This window comes from Simochromis diagramma, unplaced genomic scaffold (genome assembly GCF_900408965.1).
Source record: "Simochromis diagramma unplaced genomic scaffold, fSimDia1.1 OVJJ01000421.1, whole genome shotgun sequence".
NCBI classification, from domain to species: Eukaryota; Metazoa; Chordata; class Actinopteri; order Cichliformes; family Cichlidae; genus Simochromis; species Simochromis diagramma.
Window position 1 is genome coordinate 7,731,680 of NW_024387250.1, and position 26,614 is coordinate 7,758,293.

A 26,614-nucleotide genomic window follows, 5' to 3' on the forward strand; every position below is an offset into this window, starting at 1 on the left:
ATTGTACAATTTTTGTGAGAATTGTAGCCTCCGTCTAGAGTTCTTAGCAGACAGTAGTTGCACACTGTGTAGTTTTCTGCTCCTGTTCTTCTTCAAGGTTTTGCATTTACAGATGCTCTTCTGCATAGACTGGTGGCGACGAGTGATTACTTGAGTGACTGTTGTCTTCCTATGAGCTCAAAGCAGCCTGCCCATTCTCCTCTGACCTCTGACCCTTGTTAAACCCTAGATGTGTTTTCCTTATAAAGTTGGGGTTTTAAAGTTTTCCATTGTTAGTTGGACTATGCATTTTTAATTAATCCACAGCTTTGTTTATGTGGCTTGGCGCAAAAGTTTAACTTTGTTTTTTGTTCTGTTCATCAATCTTATCGAAAGATATGACATTTATATTGCTGCTCATCGTGAACGATTAATGATTTTTCTTACGCCGTCGAAATTCAGTTCATGGCCTTTTTGTTTCCGTGTCAGTTTAGTCAGTCTATTATTTAATCTTTTAATCAATCTATAAGCAATTCATTATTATAATTGTCTCATAAATTATCTGTGTTTACTTTGCTCATTCATCGGGGAAAAAGAGAAATTGTGCCGATATTATTTTATCATGAATATATATATATATATTTTACATTATTTCATTATATAGATGTAAAACAAATGCGAAATAGCTTATTTGTACAGCAGTGTCAAATAATCTACTTTGAAAATTGCAGGTTTTTTTTGGTAACTTGGTTAAATCAAACACTGAGTATTGATGAACAGACTGTAACCTGGCAAACGTTGGACAGGGTTTATCCAAACATGTGCTCATATCCATAACTGGCTGTGGCTCCAGTCCTGCTGCTGGCCCTTCATAGAGCCAGGTGTCTGCTCCCATCTGTGTCAAAACTCAACTTCTCCTCGGTGTTTTCTCTCTGCAAGTTAACTAAACCAGGACATAACACTCAGCCCAAACTTCCTAAAATGGTCTGGCCTGAAATGTTTACGCATTTCCACTTTATAAACAAATTCCCATCAAACTGAATGGAGTAATTATGTGAAGTACCATCACTTGTGTGCCTGCATGCAATTAATGAAGCGTGAGTGCTCCAATTGAATCAACAAACCTATAATGAATTAATTAAAAACTATTCATCATTTATTTATTGCCTGTCTCTAAATGACAAATTTCCGTCAATGTGAAAGAGGCTGAATCGAACAACGGTGACAATTGGAAATTAGCCTAATGACATGTTCTGTTGTAATACGAGGTGGCCGTCACAAATCAACCCTCATTTTTTTGAGAGAACGCGTACAAATAAAGAAACCACAAACAGTTCAGAAAAGCATTTTAACGAATTCAACAGCGCATGCACTGCATTTAAAAAAATAGAGAAAAAAACGCTTCACTTGAGTAAATGAAACACATAAATTTTCTATTGCTGTTACCTGCAGCTTGGTACTCTGTTTGGTAGACTTTGCATGTGTTTTCACAAGTTGCAGTACACTGAGTGGGAAAAGTGCATATAGTATTTTGACAAAGTAAACATAAATATCCCATCTCTGCTGATTAAGCTCAGCGTTTTGAGCAGCGCAGTAAGCGTGGGTGCAGTGAAGGGATAGTCGCTGCTCTGTGACCTTCATGAGTGTCAAAGCACAGAGCAGGTTCATTGACACTAACTCGCTTCCTTTCAGTGTTTTTATCTGCAGTTCATAGTTCGGAACAGAAAGATGCTTTCACATCTTAAGATGAATGGGACTTAAAGGGGGATATGATACTGTTGTAAAGTCAATAAACGCTGTTCTGTTAAATAGAGGCAGCTGCATCCCCCTCATGTACAACATATCTGGCTTTTTAACAGAAATATACACACATTGGCTAAAAGGGTCGATGGGTTCCTTTGTTGCTGTCCTTGACACACTTATTGTGCGACTCACTCATACGTATCCCACCCTGTCTCCCTCCCACTGGTAGTGGGTCAAGTTCTTCGTGCATTCTCAGCGAGGGTTTGGCTGGTACTTGTGTGCCAACTGTACTTGGATGGTCCCGGGCAAAGATTCAGCTGTAACCAGTCATATAAATGCTCTGGCCTTTCTTGCTTACACACTCATTCTGACCATGTTGCTCTGGTGTTGTTTCTTTTGCAGAGACTGTGGAGGCTCTGGCAAACGTAAATCGGGTAAGAAAATATCCTTATGTTAATTTTCATGGGTTTTAAAAAAGTTGTACCGCTTTAAATTTAAAAGAAAAGGCAACTCCTGCAATTCTACCTGTCAAAGACTTAAGGAGTCTTAGGCAGAACTGAAAATGAGATCAGTGTTTGTTGATAATGGAAAAAAATTGATATCTCTTGTGGGGGCTTAAGAAGATAGATGACCTCAGTAAGACGATAAAGATTTTAATATATCAGTAAATATATGATATTAATATTTTCAGCTTCGATAGCAATGCTAAATGATTTTTTCTGCTTCTTTAATTGCAGAATTTGCTTCCTTTCATTGCCCCATGTGACAGTAAATTGATTATATTTGGTTTTAGGCCTCTCTGGAGACTAAACAATCTGAATCTCTCAATTAATCAAGAAAATAAGTTGCAGATTAGCTGGTTATGAAGATAACTGTTTGGGGCAGTTTAGAAATAAAACTATTAAATAAATAACATGTACATTTCTGGTTGTGCTGCTGTGAATTATGTGTTGTTTTCTTTTTTCCAAACTGTCCGCCATGAGTGTGACTCTGGTGCCATAAACAATCCTGTGGTATTATTAAATGGTCAGGAAAACAGTGTAATGTGGGCGAGACCACCTGTCTGTGCCTCTGCATTTGCATTGCCAGAATAGGCCGTTGCATTAATATTTTGTGTGTTAGCGTGCTGAGTGACTCAGCTGAGCATGGGGATACGAGCGTAGGAGGTGGCAGGAAAAGCATGAGAGGAGTTTTAGTGAACAGCTGTCCAGTTCTTGTGCATGCATCCACTTGCGTGCTCGAAGTCTCAGAATACCCGCACGCGTTACAAATTACACGTTCGTCCTGCAATCAAATGTAAAGTTGCTTTGGCAATCCCTTCCTGCAGTCTGCCGCAGTTACGTACGGCATAGCTGGGCTATAAAAGCTCCTAGGAAGTTAATTTTCTGTGGGTGATCCACTCTGAGGAAAAGCTGCACTGGAATTGTCACCAAACGAAATAAGACCCCAGCCTAATTTCATTATGCGTTCCACGGTATTGAGGCTTTATGTAACAGTGAATTCCAGCTACATACTGGAATGGAAAAAATTGTCTTATTTCAGCTGTGTGTGTGTGTGTCTGTGCGTGTTGCCTGCATTCAGTCTGTGCAAGATATTAGATTGGCTTCCAGTTATATTCATATCAGTTGCCTGGAAAGTTTTATCATGTAGTAGCTGTCCTTTTTATTTTGAATAATTTAGTTAGATCTAAAATTGATCTGTTTTGCAGACTTTATTATATGCATGTATTTGTTCTTATTTTAAACATTTTTTTGGTTCAAGTCTTATTAATCAAAGCACAATAATACACTTTATATCTGGTACGTATGCTGGTTTGTTATTCATACTGTTTTAAGCTCCCCATACTTGATCTTGAAGCCCCCCAGTATAGTCCCCATGCTGGACATTAGTGGTTAAAGATGGATATTTCTCTTTCAAAGCAGGACAGCAGATAAGTGCAGTGAGTCTGTGGTGAATTTCTGCTGTAGCTGCAGCTTATGTATTCCATAATTACATGTTGCAGGTTTCCCTTAAGAGTTTACTGATCCCCTGCCTAAAACAGAGAATGTAACCCCTCACCACAAAACTTTGAGCGATTAGAGGTTTGATTTGGAACGCTGTTTACCTGGGAAGAGAAGAAAACAGGAACAGCACACTCACAGATGATCATTCACTTTTGTTTTGTTATCATCTTTGGCTTCGTGACAGTTCTGTCATCATTTGCTGTGTTGGGATTTAAAAAATGTTCCTCTTCTCTTTTTGTGTTTTTTGGTAGAGCTGATACTAGATGGAGGGTAGTGAAAAGAAGTGTAGTGAAAGGATATTGTGTTATATAAACTGGGGATCTCATCTGTCATGTGTTTTCAGTAAAATTCAGACCCACATCTCATTTCTTGTTTGTGACTCACGCTTCTGGAGCCCTGCAAGATCGAAGCAGTGATTGATTCTGCATCATAGCCCTGCAACAATCTACACGAGATTCAAAGAAAGCCATGCCATATTTTTTTTTAGCATATAATGGATTTGTCAGGGCTGACTGCCGATACTCAGCTGGTCAGCATGAATCACTGTTAGGTGAAGAGACACACTGTCAGAAGCGAACCTCTAAAGGAAACAGGATCAACTGCTGCTTACTGTGCTCATAGGATGCCGAAGTTCAGGAGCTTAAAAGATTTAGTATTTATGTGCGTTCAGAAAGAGAGCTGGCTGACCAGAAGACAGATAGAAATTGAGTAGGAAAGAAAGAAATGGAGCGCTTGAGGGTGTAGTGCATGTGAAAAGCAGCTGGAGAGGAGAGGAGGTTTACGTGGCAAGTGGAAACCATGTCAGTGCTGCGCAAAGGCCCAGTGAGTGTGTTTATGTGTGCAGACTTGCTGTCTTTATTTGAGCTGCAGGTCTCTCAGGACCTACGGGGGTGCATATGTGTGGATGAGGTTGTGTCTGTGAGGGAGTTTACATACTACATTTAGTATGCATGGGTGTACGCGTGCGCGTGTTGGAAGGAATCTGGTAACAAGTCAGATGGTGGGTGGGTCAAGAGGGCTGTGTGTTTGTTTGTGTTTGCAGATGGATGTGATTTTTAAACTGGCATAGGAAATCATTAAGGCAAATGAGGACTTCCAAACCACTTTAACAGCCGTACGCTGCTTCAGCAAGCTTCCCTGTCAATGACAAGCTATTGAATACTGGGCATTTTTGTTCAGTCGTACATAATTATGAGTCAAGCAGTACATGAAATGTGTTAAGGTTTAAATCAAATGTCGATCAAACAGATGTTTTTTTTTCTTAGTTGTTGTCATATAACAGCTCATTTCATGCACAGATTTCTAGGTTTGGTGTAGAATTTTTTTTCCATTTCTCCTGAACTCTGGCCCCTGCAGCACAGAACAGATACAGTACAGGATGCATGGTTTCTGATAAGAGATCACTAGTGACAGTTCTTCAAAGACTATACTGTTGAGGAAAAAAATTGCAAAATGCATATTTTTTATTAGGATTTTGTGTAAGTAAAACCGAGGATCCATTATGTTTCTTTTTCCTTACGTTCTGGTTGTTCGGTGGTGCAGGCGTCAGATTTTCTACTGGAAAACCTGATGAAGTGGAGGAGTCTCGCTCATTAAATTAGCGGTTTGAATCTGATTCCAGTCTCTTTTTTTTCATATCAGCAACATCCAGTGAAGTTAAAGGTGCACTGTGGGTTGTTTTACACTGCCTCTAGTAGTGCTGTAGAGCAGTGTTTTTATGAGTGGGTCCCTATTCTGTTGTTATCATGCGTATGTGGACAAAGATGCGGCTCACATGATACACAGCCTGGCAGTGATTTCATATTTTCCAATGATCAGCACTTGTTTTTGTGCACTTGTTTTTCAAGAAATCTATCTTTGTGCCTAAAAAGGCAACAACACAGAGTGAAGTAACCCCCCCCCCCCAAAAAAAAAAAAAAAAAATGTTTGATTCCTCCGGATCATCAGGTCTGTAGTTTTCATTCAATTTTTTTAAAAAGCAGAAACCCGTGTAGTAAATATAAACATACCGTGACTTTCAGTGTTTACCAAGTGGATCATGAGATATTTGGAACTCCAATAGTTTTATACTGCAGAGCTAGGCTTTACTGCGAGAATCAGCAGACAAAAGTGAGGATGATGAAGCTATTCAGCAGTTTCTAACTGAAATGTGAAGGCTGTCTAACTGAGATGATTTGGGTGAATGTTTCTGTACTATTTATTTGTGGTCTGCCTCTTTTCCCTTAGGGCCACATACTGATTCAATGACATGAGTACATCTGTACTACATTGAACAGCAGTTCTGTGTCCCTTTCTAATCCAGCTGCACATCTGCTGCTGATGAGCCAAACAAAGGCACTGCACTTTGCCAAATCTTCTCAACACGGTTCTGCTCTTACAAAGATACCCCAGGGTTAGAAATGTGGCACTAAAATATAACGACCTGTGCCAACCATGTTACCAAGCAAAAAGCTTGAAAAGCCTGAAAGCCGTTTTTTAGGGGAAAAAAAGAATGAGTAGACTAGACTCTCTGGCTTCCTCCTGTTGGTGATGAATTATTGCAAAGTTCCAAACTGTCATCATTCCTGGATGGAGCTGATGACGGAAGAATGGGGGTGGAGTTGGGGGTTGAATGGAGTTGGGACATTTGGGAGTGGAAGGGTGGGAGCAGGAAGCACGTGTATAAATAGGAGAGAGGAGAGATAAACACCGAGTGGTTAATATCTGATGGAAGCCGAGAAGAAATACTTTTCAAAGCTCATAAATGCTTTTGGTCGTCACTGGTCATGCAGGGTACACAAGAAAATACATATACACACACCTCCCAACTGTAACACCTGAATGAGTTAACTAAACTAAAACTATAGGACTGGGAGTTAGCTTACTTTATTTAAACAAATAAATGTCAATAAAAATTAAATAAATTTCCAGTTTAATTCCTCTTAGTTTATATAAATTGGCATTCATTTGCCTCCCTTTCCTTGGAATTGAACTGATGTAACTTAAAAATATTCAGTAAAAGAATGATTTTATGTCAAACTTGACCTAATGTAAAAAGCATTTACAGCATAAAAGATGCCTCAAGATTGACGTTTCCGGTTGTGACGAGCAGCAGTAGGTCTGACAGGGAAATCGCACAGTGTGCACACTGTACCAGACACAATCCTCAGTTTTAAAACACTATATGAACCAAGTTTACAAAATAGACTTATTTTGTAAATGATGGCTCGCCCATAAAAATAAAACGTGTACAGAGGTCGAGCCAACTGTTTTTTTTCATAAACGTATATAATACCAGAAATCCTTTTTTTCAACTACAACTATCGCCATCTGGTGGCTTTCAGATAGAAGGTGGATTTAACAAACTTCATGGTAGCTTCATTTTTCTGATCTGGATGCTACGTCCATGTTTTGTACTGTCTATGGTAACAAGACAGTTTTCACACTTGTAGCTCTTCTGACGCACTAACCAATCAATTAAGTTCACTCACAGTGTCACTTCTAATTTAACACAACAGAAAATAAAGCACATTCTGGGCAACTTAACAGTAATGTGACAATCATTAACAAGTTAATATGGCATAACATGCATAACGTGTTAGATAATGTTTCTGCACGTAGACACACATTTTAAAAAGACTAAAATAAATACAGTGAAATGATACTTTTTAAATGTAGCCTATTTATTGTGCAAAATAGTTCAGCCTAATGAAAAATAGTTAGTTATGCTGCAGTGTATGTTGGTTCTGGGGTTGGTTATGCTTTTTGTTTAGGGGAACAAGTTTGTTCTTTCTGGTTTCCTCCACTTATACATACACATTCACAAAGATATAAACCTGATCAGGTGAGCTCTCAGGATATTACAGATACTACAGGGGCAGGATTACTTTTAGCTATTGATTAAAACATTTAAATATATTTTCTTTTTCAGCAGTGTTTGTTGTGAGTAGTGTTCATACACTCTGCAGCTGCCTTTCTTTTGCATATACTATGTATATATTTTAGTTGTTATGATCACTATGTTTCACTGTGTTGTCTGAAACACTGTTTTGTACACAGTTTGTATGATTCACATTTCGTACACTGTTTCGAAATTAGGCTTATCCTGTTCAAGTCTGCTTTTTTTCCCCACACACATGTTCTTCTTGCTCTGTCTTCCTGCTGTTGCAAAACATTTCATTTCCTGAAAGAGGATGAAATATTAGCTTTTGTTTTTCAGGCCTGTTGACTTTACTGACAGAGTCTTTAGTCACTCAGGTCACAGATTTACGGTTTTCTCGCAGCAGCTGCTAATTGTGTGCTAAAGAAGGTTACATTTACGTCTTTTGACACAGAGTTTTATGAGCTCATGACCTGAGTATTATTTTCATCTGTCTTGAAAATGCATTGTTGACAAATGAGCCCTCTGTTTTCTTTTTCTTTGATAAAACAATGTCCAAGTTTGAAGATATTTGGAGGCGGGTTCCACAGAGGTCAGTGTTTTATTTCACAACCAGCATTGAGTAGCTAAATCAACAGAATGAGTCTATGGCATTGCTGTTTATTAAAGCTATTTTAAATTACACTTGGTAAAAGTTATGCATGCTAATACATTTTAAAATCTGGACAGACCGAGCACAGGGATGATGCCTGGAAACATTTAAATTGTCCTCATGTTTTAACATTTTCTCCAGTCTACAAAATTTGTGATATTTGACAGATATGAAACATGATAGAAAACATATATAGTTGGAGATATTCCATAAATACAGGCGAAATTATAGACTTGAAATTACTCAGTTACCCAGTACGCAGTAATTGCTCACATATCCTCATTGAGAGTTAATTGACCTGTGAGTTAAAACAAACCATTTAACAACACATTTCTATTAATAGTGTCAAAATAAATAACTCTGCCTGCTGTACCAAAGTAACTACTGTCATATTATACAGTGAAGACTAAAAAGGCAATATTTATATAATATTCCTTCCATTGTTTCTGCACCCAATTTTGTGGTCTGACAAAACATCTTGCATAAATAACGTGAAGCTTCATAAACCGCAGCCCGACCACAGTAATCCAGTGTCAGACTCTTTGGCAGTTTCATCATGTGAGATGCTAATGGTGCTGAGTTCATCTATGTGAGTTATTAGCTCCTTGACATTTCAAGTGCAGTCCCTGAATTGAATGTGAAATATTATCCAGATTTAGAGAAATGTTAATCTCTAGTCTGCGGGACTGTAGCCAGGTGAGCTCTTTAGAGAAATGGCAGCTTAATCCAAACCTTCTCAATCATTCCTTATCTAAGGCTCAAATCTTCCATTTATCACACTGAACTTTTCTTATTTTCCATCATCAGGATACAAACCGAGTTGCTCTTTCCAGGAACTGTGATTACCCCATAAAAAGGCTTTTATATGTATGTGCTTGGCTGTTTCTGTTAAACTAACCCTACTGATGGCAGTTAGTTAGAAGTTGGACCAGTGTGCCCACGAAGAGATGAGGATCTCCAGGAAGTTTGTTGGTATTTTGCTGATATTAAACCACCATTAAAGTAAACATCTGTTGCAACTGCAGTAATAGAGTAAACAGATATAATCTAGTGTGCACACAGAAGCTCCTCCTGTGTCCACACAGCTTTGAACTCGGTGATCAACAGAAGGTCTTGTTAATGTTTGAGCTCAGTGTCGCTGGCTTGTGACTAGATTCCAGCTGACACTTGTTAGATCTGCTTTAGTCCATTCAGGGATGCTTGTTTCAGAGATTTTTCCCGATTAAGGCTTCAGCCGGACTCAGTTATGTAAAGCGGGAACCAAAAAATGTTGCGGGTTGTCGGTTATGTACGATGCCTTCTTTAAATACCTTCACAAATGAAAACACATGTTTGCTACTTGAGAAAGCTGTGCTGGTGTTAGTTAATGAACCAAAATCTGGTGAGATGTTGACCCAGTTAGGAAACGAGTGCAAACCAAATCAACAAATCTAAGTCACTGCTGGCGCTTATATGGTTAACTCAGTTAAGTACACAGAGGAAGATTTCCATTGGCTGGGTTGCACGCTGTAGTCAGAGCTCTAGTGTTTCAAGGAGACAGAGGGCCATCCCTCTGAGCACAGCTCCAGCCCCTTCATCTGGTTCTATTTAAGGCCCCTTATGCCGACTCTTATGATTGGCGTACACAACCCCCCTACTCTTCCCCCAGTTCCAGCCCCAACTGAAGAGAAGGAGGCTTTTTAGCAGATGGTTTATTTTCCAAGGGAAACCATTTCTTTCTCCCACTCTACTGTCCTGTCCTCAGCTGGCTTTAGCTCACTTTTCTGTCACTTCTACACCTCCTTTTGCTTTCCCGTTGCTGCGAGCCTTTCCACTGTGTTCATGTGTCTATGTGTATCTACTGACTGGGAGTCAGCTTTGTTGGAGAAAACGGATAAAGTCCCTTTAGTAAAACAGAATGGATTTTCTGCACTTGAATGTCTGATCCTTTACTTCTTGGTGGGAGGTTCTTTTTTTCTAGACTGTCTCCTTTGCCCCTGATGTTGGGCTGGAGGGACATGCAGCTCTATGGCTAGACTTTGGGGAAGATGCACTGAACCTCGTGAATATTGTGATTGGCTAAGCTCTACAAACAAAGTGGCCTATGGCACAACGAGTGCCCAACAGTCGTTCTCGTGGACCTATGGCTGGCAGCTGGCTGACAGCATGTTTTTTTCCATCAACCCCAGGTCTGGATGCTTCGGACCCCATGCTTCTGGAACAGTATGTGGTGGTGGCCAATTACGAAAAACAAGAGCCTGCAGAAATCAGTCTTCAAGCAGGCGAGGTGGTCGACGTCATTGAAAAGAGTGAGAGCGGTGAGTAATCAAAACAGATGCACAACAGTATTGAGCAAGAAAAAACAGCACGCATGCTATGTGTATGTAAAACACAAACATTCAGTATTCAGTCATATAGTTCCTCGAACACTCTGCCCTTTTCTGTATCTCAACTCTTTCACCTTCTTTGTCCGAAGCCTGCTAGCTGTTGCTCAGCCCCCATCTGGAGGCTCGCTTTGGCCTGCAGTCAGCCCTGTTTTTTCCCACTGTTGGTTTAGGCTGAGGGCCAGAATGTTGCCTCTAGCAAGAGGAATGTCTTCCAGACTCATATTAATTATTCCACCTCACTTTAATGGAAAGCCAGCAAGACATGCTGGATTTACAAATGCCAGCTGCAGAGAGTCCTTAGTCAGCTGTTTAACCTCTTGGAAGAGCTAGCAGACAGGGCCAAGATTACAAATTTAGGGTATATGTAATTTAGTTTGACAATACTGAATCTTTAATGCCAACATAAAGCACAGTCTCACGTTAGTCAGTGATTATTCTGTAGTACTCCCAGGACTGTTTTATTGTAGGTGGAAGAAGACAGTAGGACCTAATGAAGTATATAATTTATACATATGAAATGGATTAAAAATAATATCACAAATTTAAACATGTGTCCTAAATATGCTAAAATATCAACGACACCAGGTCTAAGCACGTGTCTGAATTTGCCACATGAAGCAGAGGAGGGACTGGAGAGAAATAAACCTGGTAACAGGTTCTGACGTCCAGCTTTAATGGTGTGCTGAGACAGTAAAACAGTAATCAGACTCATGTGTTCTTCAGCGGGAGGATGGCAAAAGAGAGATGGAGGAGGAAACAGTGAAGGGAAGGCAACTGGATTTAGGTTCCACTGTGGGTGTGATTGCCACAGTGGCCTTAAGGAAAAAGGTCCACAGAGTAGGATCACTTTGAAGTGTCATGTGTCCTGCCTTTGGGTTCATGTATTTGTTTTCACTCTCTGCTCCGGTAGGATTTCAACCCAATGGGGAGCCACAGTGAGGCGGATATTCCAACACCTTGAAGTCCTTTTATTGGGGGCCTTATACGAGTGCTTTCCTCCATGAATTTCAAGTGCATGGTCCTGTTTTTATTATGGGCCCCTTCACTTTTGTCTTTCAGCTGACCACTGTGCACTGTTGATCCATGTGAAACTCATGCACATCTCATTGCAGATTTATGATTTCCAGGTTTCCGTGTTATTGCTCTAACTTTGTTTCATGTTATTATTGCTTTGCTTGCCTCTCATCTCTGAAGCAGGCTATATTTTGCTGCCACTTTCACTTCAGCTCATTCATTCATCTCTGGTTAGATGGATTTCTTATGAGTTTCTAGAAAGCAAAATAGTAGACGGCAGGCTTTTGAAAACACATCTGAAGGCTATTTGACAGTTTTATTATACACTGACACTTCCACAGAGATCACAGAAGTAAGTATAACCCGCGTTCCTTACAATTTGCTGTGGAGACTGTTTCCAGCAGCACTGCTAACGTTTAAGCTGAAATATCAACACCTTTCCAGTGGAAGCTGGCTAACTCTGCTCCATTTGGCTGGGTGACATCACTCCGTGTCCCTCTGCCAGCACTAACAAGACCAGGTGTGTGCTAAGAAGATTTCAGAGTTCATTTGATTTAGCATCCATTCCCTCGCAGTATAAGTACAAACCCTTTAATAGCTTCTGACAGATTGATCTGTGTATTACAGCTCTATGTAGTGAATTTGCTGAGTTAGAGGTACTAAAAGTGTCTGGTGTATTTGTTATGATAAAAGGGCTGTATGGATTTTCAATCTGGGCAGATTTAAGGCCGCATGAGTCCCCCTGTAGAGTCTTGGATGCAGTGAGTAGAAAACTTTGCCATCTAATTTTATATCAGCATCTAAAGGTGCAACAGCATGAGCTTATAATAGAGCCAGATCTAGAAATGGAAAAGTGCAGCTTTGTATTGTTTCTGCCATTCATCCAGTAACGTCAACCAAAGTCCTGCTGTTAAAGCTACTGCACCATAGACATTGGCTGTGACTCCTGCCCAGTGCAGTTATCGACTTTCCCTTACCTTGGATTAGATAATGTATGCCTCTGACGGGGCACTGAATCTAGGTCAGCCCTATAAGTGAGCTCCGCTTTCTCCACTTTTCCAGCCTGCTATCCCAAGCCGAGCAAGTATTTTCCGTCGCCCTGGATTGATGATATAGTTTGTGTTGTGGTCGTTGTTTCAGTTGGTACAGTAGTGTATACTGTCGGCTGTTTTTTGGGGTGTTTGAAGTGGGTGCAGTGTGTGGTAAATCAGCAAGGTGGCCCACTGATTCAGTTCTCTTGAATAATACTATTTACTAACACAGATGCAGGAAAACAAAAGCTTTCTTAGAAAATGATTGTTAAAGTTTAATAATTTTTTGTCCTCACTCTTTGTGCAGCTATTTTATTTGTCTTTTTTATGAGAGTTTGCCAGGGGGAGATGCTGGCTCAGGAGAAGAGAATAGTGCAGGGAGAAACTCGGAGAGAAAATGGAAAAAGCAATTTCCTGCCAAAGTTAGTGGTTCAGAGAGGTTGGTTCATTATAATGGCTTAATGGATCCTCCAGGATGCCTCCTCAGTTTACACTATATTGGAGAGATGTTAACCAAAGCTAAGCTAGCAGGCTTGTTGGTCAGTTCAGTTGCTCTGTATTCAGCGGTTTAAACTTTGCCTTTTAAAGGGCGACGTAGGAAAGGAAAAATAATTTGCAGACGCTTCTGGAAATATCATAATTATTGTGCTAAGCGTGTTGCCCTCAGTTCTGTGTTGACAATTTGTCTATGTGGATACCATCAGCTTTTAACGTCTCTCTTCTAAGGGTAGATTAGCATTTGTGAATTACGGTTTGCCACATGAACTCCAGGAATGTCTATCTGCTGTGAAAAGATCGACTTACAACATCCCTCCATCTCCCCAAAGACCCCTTGGCACCACCTATGTACAGTATGTCTTGTGTCTCTGCTGCTTCACCGGGCTTATATAGGCAGGGCGGGGTTAGAGGAATTTCAGACAAAACCTTAACTTTCACTTACAAGACAAGACATTTTTTTCCGAAAGTCACTTGTTGGCAAGAATGATTCAAAGTTTGACAAAGCTTCACAGAGAGACTGGAAGGTGACAGGGGTATTCCTGCAGGTGATGTTTGATGGCTTCACTGAAAGCCCACAAAGGCTGAACACACAGATTAAACAGGTCTGGCCCTCAGCGTGGCATGATAGATGGGCAGGATGTCTGCTCAACCTTCACATGGAAAAAATGTATTAATACAATACTGTCTGTCCTTCCTGTCTTTAGGCTGGAAGTAAGCTGATCTCAGGGTAAACCTCAGCAGGGACTCAGTGTTCAGATCAGCTAAATCTCCTTTATCTGGAGTTGACTCAAGAAACAGAGAGCAATCTGCAAAATTATACAAGGCCAACCCTCCAGGTTCACATTAATAATTCACCTTACATCTGTCCATTACTAGCCATTTCATTTTCTACAAATTCACTTTTCCAAGTTTGTGTGTTTTTCTGTCTGACCAGATGCAGCTTTCTGTACCATCTTTACAATGTCACTGTACAATTTCACTACACTGTGTTTATGTGCTAAAAGAGAAATCATATCCTTCCTCGTTACTAAAACAGATTCTGAAGTATGATTTTACTAACCCAGAGTATAGCAACCATGGCCATTTGTCTTCAGAAAAACAACTGTAATCTCCACATTTAGACTTTTTTCTTTTCATCACTTTTTGTTTAACTAATTCTCTTAGCATTTGTCACTGAGCTGATCAGTTCTGAAAGTCATTATTAGTTAATATAGGACATCATCTAGTCTACAGTTCAGGGCCACTTTTCTTTGTTTCGTAATGCTGTAAATTCTTTCACTGAAAACTATCTCCTGTGCTTTCTCTCTGTCTTTGGAGTTTTCCAGTTTTAATACTATAAATAGCAAATGTGTTTTGTGTTTCCTTTTTGCTTAAATAAGCAAGTTCTTCCATAAAAAAAACACCAAAAGAAAAAAAAAAGAAATCTGGTGAGCAGCATTTGTTTCCACAACTATGTCAATCTGCTGTCGCCTAAAACCCTCAGAGCTAGTTTTCAGCCTTATCTCCTTACCTGCTTTAAATGACATTTTATGCCTGTGATTAAATCTGTTAATTTGTTGTAATTTAACATAGAGTAATACACCAATTCATGATTTTTCCACTTAACTGAATTAGATGTGAAAGCTAACACCAGTTTAGTTTAGTATTACACAATATCTTCAGACGTTTATTTCCCCTATCCCAACTTTCTTGGAAGGTCAGTGTTGACCTGCTGCTAATCCTCAAACTCCAAGTTTCCCAATTTGGTATGTGCAGTTTCAGCAGGAACATGTTTCCTTGTGCAAGAGAGGAAAAACACTATAATTCATGTCAATGAACCACCAAAGACATTATACAGAAAACTCGCCAACTGTTAAATGTCTTTTTTAAGCCGAAGTTGCAGCAGCAGATGGAAGACACATTATGCACTCAGAGCAATCCTCATCCTTCACATTCTTTCAGCCCAGTGTAGGAAGTAAAAATGACCATCTTTAGAAATTAACCTTAGCCTATATTTTCAGATAGCATTATTTCCTTGCATCTTGTCACAGAGGCATATGGGGATAAAAAAACAGGCATGGTGATGGTATTTAAGTTACAGTAATGGCTCTAATAATAGTGTACAGAAATCTATGTCTGGAGCCAAAAAGGTATGTCTCCCTCTCACTTAAGAATTGACCATTGAGTTAAACCAGCATTTTAAGGGGTGGGTTCAGGCACTCAAGGACTGCTGTGTCTCCCAACTCAGTGGAGAATAGAGAGCACACAAGCTGTGGGTTACAGCTTCGTTCAGACCATGAGGGGATCCTTTCAGAGACTAGGAGGGAGTGAAAGTTGTTCCCTAGGTCAGCATTAGCTCTTAAAAGTCGTTTTGTGCCATTTCTTGCCCCTCACCCCTCCTTGTACCAGAGCCACCAAGGTAATTGAAATCCAGTGTTTTATGAAAACTGGAAGTGTGTGTATTGGGCTGGATGCCTTTCCCTTGTGCTTTGATACATGATCTACTGTTAATAAATACAGAAGCTGGAAATGAATGGGGTTTTCTCCTGCTTTACTCAACAGTGGTGTCGAGTATCTGCAGGACTGCTGAGCTCCTGCATTCCTCATCATTTCGGGCCATGAAAAAAAAAAAAAAACGACTCATGCTGCTGAGTCTGTGTTTCACATGTTCATGGAAGATGTGGTCGAACTCTTTTGTGAGGAGTTATTCCACTGCACAAAACAGTGTGGATTTCAACTTTAATCAAGTCGAGCCTGCTTAAGTTAATGATACATTTTTGCGGATATCTGGTCATTAACAAGTGTGTCAGTCACACTGTATTAAACATGCCAATGCTAAGGAATCAAACTTGATTGATCGCATTCATAGATTGTAGCGTTGTTTTATGGGTTTTTCCTGTACCTTAGGAAAAGAGCAGAGTTCCATAAATCTAGTTACTTTGTTGCAGCTGCGAATCTGTTGTTGATTACAGTAAAAATGAAGCATGGCTCTTAAAACTGATAGAGTTTCCAGATGGTACATACTGTATGAGAGAGAAAGAGCTTAGAAATACTGTCTGTGCTTATTGTATGTCTACATTGTGCATCTGCTCTTGAAGGGGTATAATATATACTGTAGGTTAAGTGAGACTATGAAGACAGCCTGGAAGGAGCATCTGTTTACATAAATAATATAGAAATGTGTCTCTCTCTAGCTATTTTCATCTTGAATTTCTGTATTTATATAAAATAATCTAACCTAAATTAATGAGACATCATCTTTATCTTACATTTTTTAATATATTGTTTAAAGTTAAAAGAATGTGCCCCCTTTAAAAATTGTTTATTTTTCCATGTCTGTTCAGTATTAATCTACAATGAGTACCAGGTTAGCTTATGTTAGCACAGTGACTGGAAATGGAAAAACAGATAGCTGGTTTTGTCCAGCTGTAAGAAAAAAGTCCAACTACCAGCACCTGTATATTTAACGTTAGTCCTACTGTGTTCAATCCTTACCAAAACTAAAATGTAAACATAAAAAAGTAACAAATGCATAGAAATGCAGATTCCAGGAAATAAAAAGATTTTTTGCTAGGTCTTTACTGCTACCGCTTTTAGTTGCTAGTTGTTTTGGGGTCTTTCAGTTTTGTCTTCAGTAACTGCCGTGCTGGGTTGAGATCAGATGACTGATGGACATTGAAAAATATCAAGTTTCTTTGCCTTGTGAAACTCTTTGGTTGCTTTTGCAGTATAGTTTTGGGTCATTAACCATTTGAGTAGCATGTGTAGCCACTGTAGTATATCAGATCTTCAGTCAATAATAGTAACGCGGTTCCACTGGGGGCTGCAAAGTGCCCATGCCGTAACCTTGCCTCCACCATGTTTAATAGGGGATGCGTCATGCTTTGGATCGTGAGCTGTTTCAAGCCTTCAGCTTACATTTCTCTTCCAATCATCCTATTACGTTAATCATGGTTCCATCAGTCCAGAGATGTTTTCTGGCAATGTCTGATCTGGCCGAATTGTTCTTGAGGGTAACTGTGGTTTGCACCTTGTTGTAAACACTTTGCAGTTACATTCATGAAATGTCTCTTGATTGAGTATTCTTGACTTGGTTTGATGTTGTGACGTTGCTTTTATTAACCATGAAAATGTGATCATGCACTTTGTTGGCCAGTGTTGCTGAGTTTTTTAAGGAATGTATCAGATTGTTGATTTAACCACCACTACATTTTTGCCATTTTTCTTGTAGACTTTTTTTTAGCCTAATGATGGTCTCCCTCACTTGCACACACATCTCTTTGGGACTCATTTGTTATGAAATAGCAATGGAGTAGGGCTTGCCTGCTTGGGGGGACAGCGGTCCTAGTATGATAGTGAAAAAAGGCAAAACTACAAAAACTCTCTTTGTCCAAAAAAAAATATTAAGCTAACTGTAGGTAGGTTTCGGTGCAGCTTGTCAGGATTTGTCAACCAGCACAAACCAACTGCTGTCTTTAGCTTTATATGTGAAAGACAGAATTTGGGTATTTTAGACTGTCTAAATTAGATCATTGTTTTTGTTCAAACAAGGCCATTATTGGCACCAAGCAGACATTTAACTTGATATGAGCAGTCTTATTTATACCTCAGCAGGCTGCTGCGGGAAAAAAACATTATTACAACTTGTTCTCTCCGTAACATTCAGTTTTTCTTGGTCCTTGTAGTAAAATACAACACTGTAGTTAAGACAAACCGTTCAGTTTCCATCTTTCCGAGGCTGTGACATTTGAGGTTGATGTCTGTGGTCACGATCCTATGGTGCGATGATGTTATATGAGATTCCCACTAGAGTCTTGTGGTTTTAGCTATTGTCTTATGCAAACGCTGACCCTAAAATGGTGGGGGGGGGGGTTACAGAACTCAAATCTGCTCAAACGCTTTAAAACCTTTTTGATTTACTCTGGATATTGACTAAATTGCTATAATCGTATTATTGAATAATGTTTAGCAAAGTGTATTGCAAGTCAGCATTTGGACATATTTGTTTTTTTCATTTGTGGTTGAAACTTTGCAGTAGCTTTCCAGGGATTTTAGCTTTTTATAGCAAGGCATAGAGCATGGAGGAAAGCAGGTTGTTATGCAGACCGATCAAAAAAACCCCAAGAGATAATGATACACAAGATGCACAGATGAAAACAAAGGTGTTGCTTTGTAATGTAAGTCTGAGCTCTGTGCCGTGGCAGCCTAGACAGTGGGTGGATCAGAATCTGACACATGCACATGCACATGCAAGTGTACCTGTCCAAACCCTCACATAGAAGTTTCCAGACACAAGAGGTATGCTTCTTTCATGTATTTTTTCCACATCTGTACAGATAATTAGAAGTGAAGAAGACACTGCGTGTTACTCTGTTATGAATCTTATTTCTGTTATCTGCAATTTCACTTTTAAACAACTGAGTCTTATCCTTAACTTTCTCATTGTTCAACTTCACCGTCTGTAATTAAAATCACTGTAGTCTGAGAATTTAATTCCTGAGGGTTCTAGGTCATACAGGGGTAAAATGAAGGTCAACATATTCAGAAAACCACGTAAACTTACCAGTATGATTTCATCGAAATCTTAGTCACCATGTAATTCTGCAAGATTGCTGTCTTGGCAGCGGGAGACTCACAAAACAGCTGCTTCTTTTGTAATGACCTCAGTAAAAGGTTTATGTCACTGGGAAGAGTGTACAAATGATAACCCTGTCAAATATGATGTTGATATTATCCAAAATCTAAGAATCAAGTTCACCTCCCAGCCCTATAGAAAAAAATAGTCCAGAGGAATTATCATAAGATGACACACATGTATCAATTATAGGTGGGTTTCATTTTTAAATCTAATAGAGTTTTTTCACCACATGGTTCCTGACAGCTGTATTTGTGTAATTTCGTGTTGCCTATACACAAATGCTATGGAGCAGTGAATGAGTGCATGCGATGAAAGACGTGGAGCAGTTTTTTCTTTCCCCACATTTCGTATAATTGCAAGCTCTCTGATATAAACCTGCCACGGCCAGGAAATCAGCACTTACGTAATGTGTGTTTTCATTTTAAGGTTACTTTTATTGCTGCCTTTGAGGTTCAGTGAACTCAGCCTAAGCACCTGCCATGTAAAGTGATGGTTGAAAAATACAGACAAAGCCACCCAAGCCATCAGTAACAATGTGTATTCACTCAGGTCGTTTAAACTGACGCCGTGTCTTTGCACCATATTTAGATTCAGACTTGCAGCCCAACGGTCACATTTAAAGTACATTCACACACTTTATCCTTGTGGGTGCTTTTGTTGCTGTCAGTTGTCACTTCCCTAAAGTGAACCTGATATTTCCCCCCAGCTGCAAAGTAAGTGTGAACATGGCAGTTTGCAAATGTAAAGATTTTTTTCGTCCTTTGAGTTGATTATAGAGATTTTTCTCCTGCCAAGCTGACCTTTCTGTATAATGGTTGATTTAGTTTAATGTGCAATTCATGTAATTGATCTTGCCCTTCCCTGTTCATTAAACTCGGCACATCAGACTTATTTAAATGCTTTCAGTGACTTAATGAAGTATTGCAACATTTTCCTGTCATTATTTTGACACTAATTACAGTGAAATCCGCAGTTATGTTTAAAATACGGTAGAAATTTGTGATCTTCTAACAAGCTTTCAACTCCACAAAATAGGATCAACATATTAAGTCAATCTCAATGTTGTAGATGCCACTTTGTGCTTTTTTGTGGTTTTCTTTCTCAGCCTGATTTATTGACATGGGGTTTTGCTCAAGCCAAAGCTTTGGTGAGCACATTACATGGATTGTTACATCCCTGAGCACAGGCCAGCTCAGTGTTCAGAGCCAACCAATATCCGCCTATCTAGACCCACCCTTACTTTATGCAGAACAGGCCCATAGCCCATCATGTTTTTGTTGTATAGCTAGGCAAGTTAAGCAATTAAATAAATCACCCTTGATATGAATCACAGAGATTGCACGTGTAAGTGACCAAGAGGCTTGGAAAGATTTTCTCGGTTATTGCTTCCGCAGAGAAAGCCAGTGGAAGTATTAGTCTGTCAGCAGGACATCTGTTGTTTTTCTAAATTCCAGTTTAATTTAGTGGACGAAGTCATATGGCTAGGGAGTCAATCCGATTCACTTTATGTAAGTCATCAGAGTTTGCAGTTGCCAGCATCAAGCAGATATTGATTATGTAATCATAACAACTAGGGATGCACCAACATAGGTGATCAATGTCAGAGGCCCATATTTATTTATTTATGTGTCATATCAATGTTTAAATGGCATTGGATGAAGAGTGAAACACTTTCTTTAAGTTTTCATGACATAGAATTAAGAACAAACAACAAAACAAACAAAAGTATTAGTATCAGCGTTAGTACTCACTGCTACTTCATTATGTACACCTGTTCACCCCGTTCAGTCAAATGGCAGCAGCTTAGTGCACTTTGGTATGTAGACATGATTAAGATTAAGTTCAAACTGTGCATCAGAATGGAGAAGAAAGGTGATATAAGTGGTTTTGAATGTGCCAGATGGGCTGTTCTGAGTATTTCATAAACTACAGATCTACTGGGATCTTCCCACACAACTATTTCTAGGATTTACAGAGAATATATCCAGTGAGCAGCAGTTATCTGGTCAAAAACATCTTACCTAAAATCAGAAGTCAGAGGAGAATGGCCAAATTGCTTTGAGCTGATAGGAAGACAACAGTGACTCAAATAATCACTTGGTAGAACCAAGCTATGCAGAAGAGCTTCTCTGATGCCCAGCATGTTGAATCTTGAAGCAGATCGACTACAACAGCAGCAGATGACCACACCGCTGCCACTCACTTCAGCCTCACTATGGACTCACCAAAATTGAATAATAGAAGACTGAAACAACATTGCCTGGGCCATGAGTGATGAGTCCAGTTGGATCGTACGGTCAGAATTTGATGTAAACAACACGAAAGCATGGATCCATCTGTATAAAAAAAAATGTATAGGAGAGGTTTGAACCAGCTGTGAAATGGAACACTGCCATTGTCTTTATGGGTTGTCCAGACAGCTGTCAGCCATATTGGGTTCTTGTTACCACAACAAAGTGTGTGTGACAGTTTTTTTTTCCATCCTTGTCAATCAAGTCTCTCATTGAGAAGCGAGACAGAGTCCTGATATATAAATATACATATGTATTTTTAATGTTTTAATATGCAGAGAGGAAACGTTTGATTTAGCAAAGACTTCAAATGATCTCTTTAGTGTATGAGGGGAGATGATAAATAAAAATCACGTTTACTTTTTTCTTAAAAGCATAAAACTTGATATAGCTGAACAGTGTAACAGAAATTGAGCCTTAAAAAACACAATTACTTGCCATGGCATTCATTTTAGTTTCTAGCATAATAAAATGTGTTTTGCATTCTTGAGGAGTTCTTGAGTGCTTCACAGGTCTCTTCTGTGATTGCAGCAACACCAAACTTAACTTCAGTCAATCTGGCGTGGAATAATTTACAAAGGCAGAATAATAGGTGGAACAAATAACCCACCTAAGAAACACTGGTGCAGCACCTTAAAAGAGCCCTGCATCAAAAAGGACAATGATGGATTCAAACACTTGAAGTGACATCAAATACGCAGTCCCCAAAGATTGGGACTGGATGGTCAGCTCTGTCTGAATGTAATTTTACATGACACCATTTCCCAACAACAGCCATCTAAGAATCCTGCAACATTCTTGAGATAAACCCAACAGTCCAGCAATCTCTGCGACAATTGCAGGCAAAAAAACCTCAGTTTAAAAGGGAGAAATTTCAAGTCGAAACAGGCACAGAGAAAAAAGAAGAAAGAAAAGAAAATCAAGCCGGACCAACTTTGAACTCTTTTGGCTTTGGATATGCAAGGTTTTCTCTTTGGATGACACAGGGATACAAAATTCACGGTTCGGTTCGGTTCGGTTCGATACTTTGGTGTCATGGTTCGATATTTTTTCGATACAACAAAATGTTCATACCTTTTTAATTTGTCATTTATTAAAATCATAAATATATATTTTAACTCAAAAGTACAGTTTTTAAATTTAATGTTGCTGAAACAACAAAATAATAAAAAATAAATAAATAAATCTATCTGATCGAGAAATCACTCGATTTCTTGATCAGAGAGTTTATTACAGAGAAATGGCTCTTTCCAAAATAAAAGCTATACTATACGCTTCTTCTGGGCTATATTCTCAGCAGCATATGAAACATAGCAGATCCCCATAAGGAGAATCATGTGCTAACGGCTGTCTAAATGACTCGGGTAAAGTTTGCAGCATGCGTGCTTGTTGCTTTTGTCTGCTTCCACTTGTCTTTGCACTAGGATGATGTCGGGGTAAATGTGCAGTCATGTTCATTGTGTTCCCACTAGTGCTGTCAGCGTTAATCTCGTAAAAATGACTTTAACGTCATAACGCGGCAAATCTCTGTTAACGAGTTACCACGGATCGCCCCGTGCCGTGGGGCTGGACGGCGTCAACACGTTAACAAGCTAACTGCGCTAACGCACTAGTTCCCACCAATTGAGCATTGCGTGGCACATCCGACATACTGTTATACTTTTGTCCATGACGCGCTTACCTTCAGGGTCATACTTCACATGAAAACCAAAATAGTTCCAAACGCCAGATCTGAATGAGGGTGGGGGAGGTTCAATTTTGGGTAGCGTTGAAGCAGTTGCCAAGTTGCAATGAGCTTAGCTTCTGTCTTGCTAGCTTGCGCTGTGCTCAGTGGATCTGCGCTCGACAGTACAGCCTAGTACTGTAGTCGAATGCAGATCCACTGAGCTCAGCATCATCAGAAGAAAAGTTGATAAAATTAAAAAAAAAAAAATTGTATTGTTCGATACATATGCGTACCGAACCGAAAGCACTGTATCGAACGGTTCAATATCGATACGAGTATTGTTGCACCCCTATTATATATGTATGTATCCTACACACCTTGCATGCATAGAAATCCTATGATTACAGCATCTCGGACTGTAATGCATCTGTTTTCTGAACTGCTTATCTGTCTAGGGGATAGACCCTTTCCCAACTTACATTAGATGAGTGGCAGGGTAAACCCTTACCAGCCAATCACAGGACTAACAGACAACCACACACATTCGCACCTACAGCTAATCTAGCATGCATGTCTTTGAACTGTGGAACATTGTTGAAAGTAGACAAAGAAAGCCCACATTGTCACAGGAATAACTATTAAATAAAAATGACCAAGGAAATGACCAAGATTATCATCAGGTTCGGTGAGGTGAGTTGGAAGTGCTGATCATTAACAACCTCCCATTGCGCCACCCTGACTGTAATCACTGACTTTCAAAGCACAGCTTTGGCTAGGAGATATGATGCAAACCTGGAGTTTATAGCATGCCACTGCTAGTTTTAGGATCCATTTTTAAAATGAGCATTATTTTTTACTTGCTTCTCTCCAACTGAGGCATCTGTCATAAAGATGTAATAGCAATGCTGTCATACCCAGGAGAATGAAGTCAAATCAGCTGCAACCCTGCAAATGGATATCTTGGCTTGTAGGATCACTTCAGCAGTTTCCTGCCCACTGATTTCATGACTGATCCCGATGGAACGCAGGTCAAACAAGACCTCGTCATGGGTTGAGCCACAGCCAAGCAGTGTGTCCTCTGATGTTCTTGGTCCTGCCCTTAGTGATAGATTTCTGTTGGCAACACAATAAAATGCATCATATTCGTGTTCATTTGTAGCTGTGATTGGAGATATTTTATCCAACTGAGGTTTAATGAGAAAAACAAAGAGGAAGTGATTAACGGGAATGTACAAATGGCATCTGTCTTCTTCTTTCATCTCGCTTTCTGGAGGCTTATTCTGTCTACTTTTTCTGGTGCAAGTCTTATCAAAGGCTCAACTTCATGAGGAAAGTTCAAGAGCAATTGCAGACCTCTGAAAACTGTTGAATTCCTTAAAGTTAACTTTAGGCTACGCTGATTTCTTGTTATCCAATTCATTGTTTGAAATGCAATTTACAGCCTCTGTATGTTTCCATAGGTTGGTGGTTTGTCAGCACTGCAGAGGAGCAGGGCTGGGTCCCTGCTACCTATCTCAACTCTCACAGTGGCACACGGGATGACTTGGAGCTGGGTGCCTCTAAAGTTGGGGAAGGTAAGTAACTGCAAACGCTTCAGTCTTTGCCCACCCACACACGTTTGCACATGTAAACACAACCTCACCCACTCCACTGTACCCACACACAGAAACCACTTTTGCCCTCAATCCTCAGTCTTTGATCCGTGACAAAATAAAAAAAAAAAACCTCACCGCTGCTGGTCTACGCTAACAACTGAGGCTGGGCCGGGTGAGCATGTTACTCTGTCTGCTTGCCATCATAAGCACATCAGAACAGAGTGTAGATTCAGACCTGGGTAAACATCAAGGAGGAGGGCCAAGAGAGACCAGACCTCAATGTTTCAAAGGATGTGCTGTGCAGTGCTGCACTGTACAAGAAAGATACAGTGCAGTATTAAGTGATACGCCCGCCGTGTAGTGTGGCTCATGAAAGAGGCGTGTGTTTTCATTGAATAAAAATGAATATTTCTGGAGTCATGCTCTTTAAATCATGGTTATCGTTAAAGAAAGAAAGCTCTGACATGACTTACGCTATTTCATGTCCGCTTACCATTGAAGATGATGGATGTTAAGTTTCGTGAGCTTACTGGAGCCAGAGAGGGATCCAAAACAGTCGTAACATACACACCTATGAAGAGTTTGGTTTGCCAGAAATGCGAAACTGACATGTGAAGCTGCAGACAGCATCCAACTGCCTTGATAGCCCTTTCAGATACAGTTATCAAGCCATCTACGAGCGACTAATGCTGTCTCATTCCCCAAGCATTTTCAACATTAGTGGAGAGAGCACTTTAATCGTAGGCCAGAAGAGCTCAATTAGTGTCAGATGCACAAACTTTGATCATTTTGGCAGGTATTGCAGCAACTGCAGGATATTTTTTAAGATATATGCAACATTGTGTTAGAGAAAACCCAAAAAACCGGAGGTACGGAAATAATTAAGTTGCATATTACACTTCCAAACAAACATCAAGATTTTCCAGCACTCTGGCCAAACATCTTTTTGCTGCACAACTGGTGTAACAATGGGACTCGGAATCCCTGCGGTGTTGTATATCTTATGACTCAGTGGTGGAAGAAGAGAGTGAACACACAAGGCTAGTCAGTATTAATGTTTTGCATTATGTTAAATAAGTTAAAATGCCCTTTTCTCCTCTCAGAATACAACAAATGGATAACACACAGGCGCATAGCTGTATGCAAACCATGCACTCCTATCTCCTTTTTTGGAGTTATCTCTTTACTGAGTTAACCAGTAGGGGGGTTTAGGAAGGACAGTCTGTCAGTTAATTATTAATTAATTAATGTTTATGTGTCTCATGAGTCTTGGAAATGGCATGAACCTCTTAAAACAACTCTTTATCAGTTCTGTGGTCTTCAGCCGACTGTGCATAGTCACTTTGACCCCTCCCCAAGAAAACAACAACATATTTTTCAAAAATTGGTTTTCTGATTCTGATAATGATAGTTGTTGAAAGCTCAGACATCTTCTGATTTGAGTTTACCCACTGATGGAAGCGTAAACAAACCCTCATCCTCCTTGTTTTGGTAGTAGAAAATAGGAGGAAAATAATGATACTGCCAGCACTGACACAAATGATAGTCATGTATTTCTGGGAGTGCAGCTATTTACCTTAGTCCAATATATCTGCCTACCAGTATCACTAAACACATTATTTTTTCTTTGTTTAGTATGTGCAAACAGTAAGGTGTGGAACAATAATGTGTGACTTTACGAAGGCGTTTTGTGCTGAATTATTTCTTTCCTCTGAGGAAACTGTTGGGGAAAATAGACTGGCATATAGCCACCAGTAAAATGGCAAACTGATGTACTTATACTTTGGTTTTTGTGAACATTAAAGAAGCAAAATAAAATGTATTAACTGGTTACATGCTGAGTCTTTGTGTAAAGTTTAGCTGCTTTGTGTGTATGATTCAGACTTGAAATCTTTTATAACCAAATGTTATTACTGTCTCTTTAAAATTTCTATATAAAAAGGATCTTGTTTAATGTCTGAACTGTTGGAATCATTTCCATTTTAGCCATTTTATATTTAAAATACAAGGAAATATGGACCCTTCTAGGTGCACATCTCTAACCAGCTCCTTTAAGGCAATATGCGTCCCACATGCTCAAACCTAACAGGGGGGGGAGCCTCTGTGATAACAACATGCTAATTAGAAGCCACAGAGAAGATGTCTTGGTTTTTAACATTTCTTTTGTAACCTCCATCCACTCATGCTAACTGTCCACCATGTTTTGCGTTGTGGTCGTGTTTTAGTGTCCTCCATGTAGCTAATAATGGATCCATGTCATTTGTGTGTTGTGTGTTTGTGTAACATTTGTGCTTGCTCTT

General features: G+C 39.6%; 1 protein-coding gene across 2 annotated transcripts in view; it reads left to right on the forward strand.

Moving 5' to 3' along the window:
* sh3pxd2ab (SH3 and PX domains 2Ab) overlaps positions 1 to 26,614 on the forward strand; it is a 59,319-nt gene that overhangs the window by 25,512 nt on the left and 7,193 nt on the right. For both annotated transcript variants that reach the window (XM_040001425.1, XM_040001426.1), the window contains exons 6-8: positions 2,125 to 2,156; positions 10,405 to 10,533; positions 24,180 to 24,293. In XM_040001425.1, the coding sequence (XP_039857359.1) occupies positions 2,125 to 2,156; positions 10,405 to 10,533; positions 24,180 to 24,293 (275 nt within the window). The remainder of the gene's footprint in view (positions 1 to 2,124; positions 2,157 to 10,404; positions 10,534 to 24,179; positions 24,294 to 26,614) is intronic.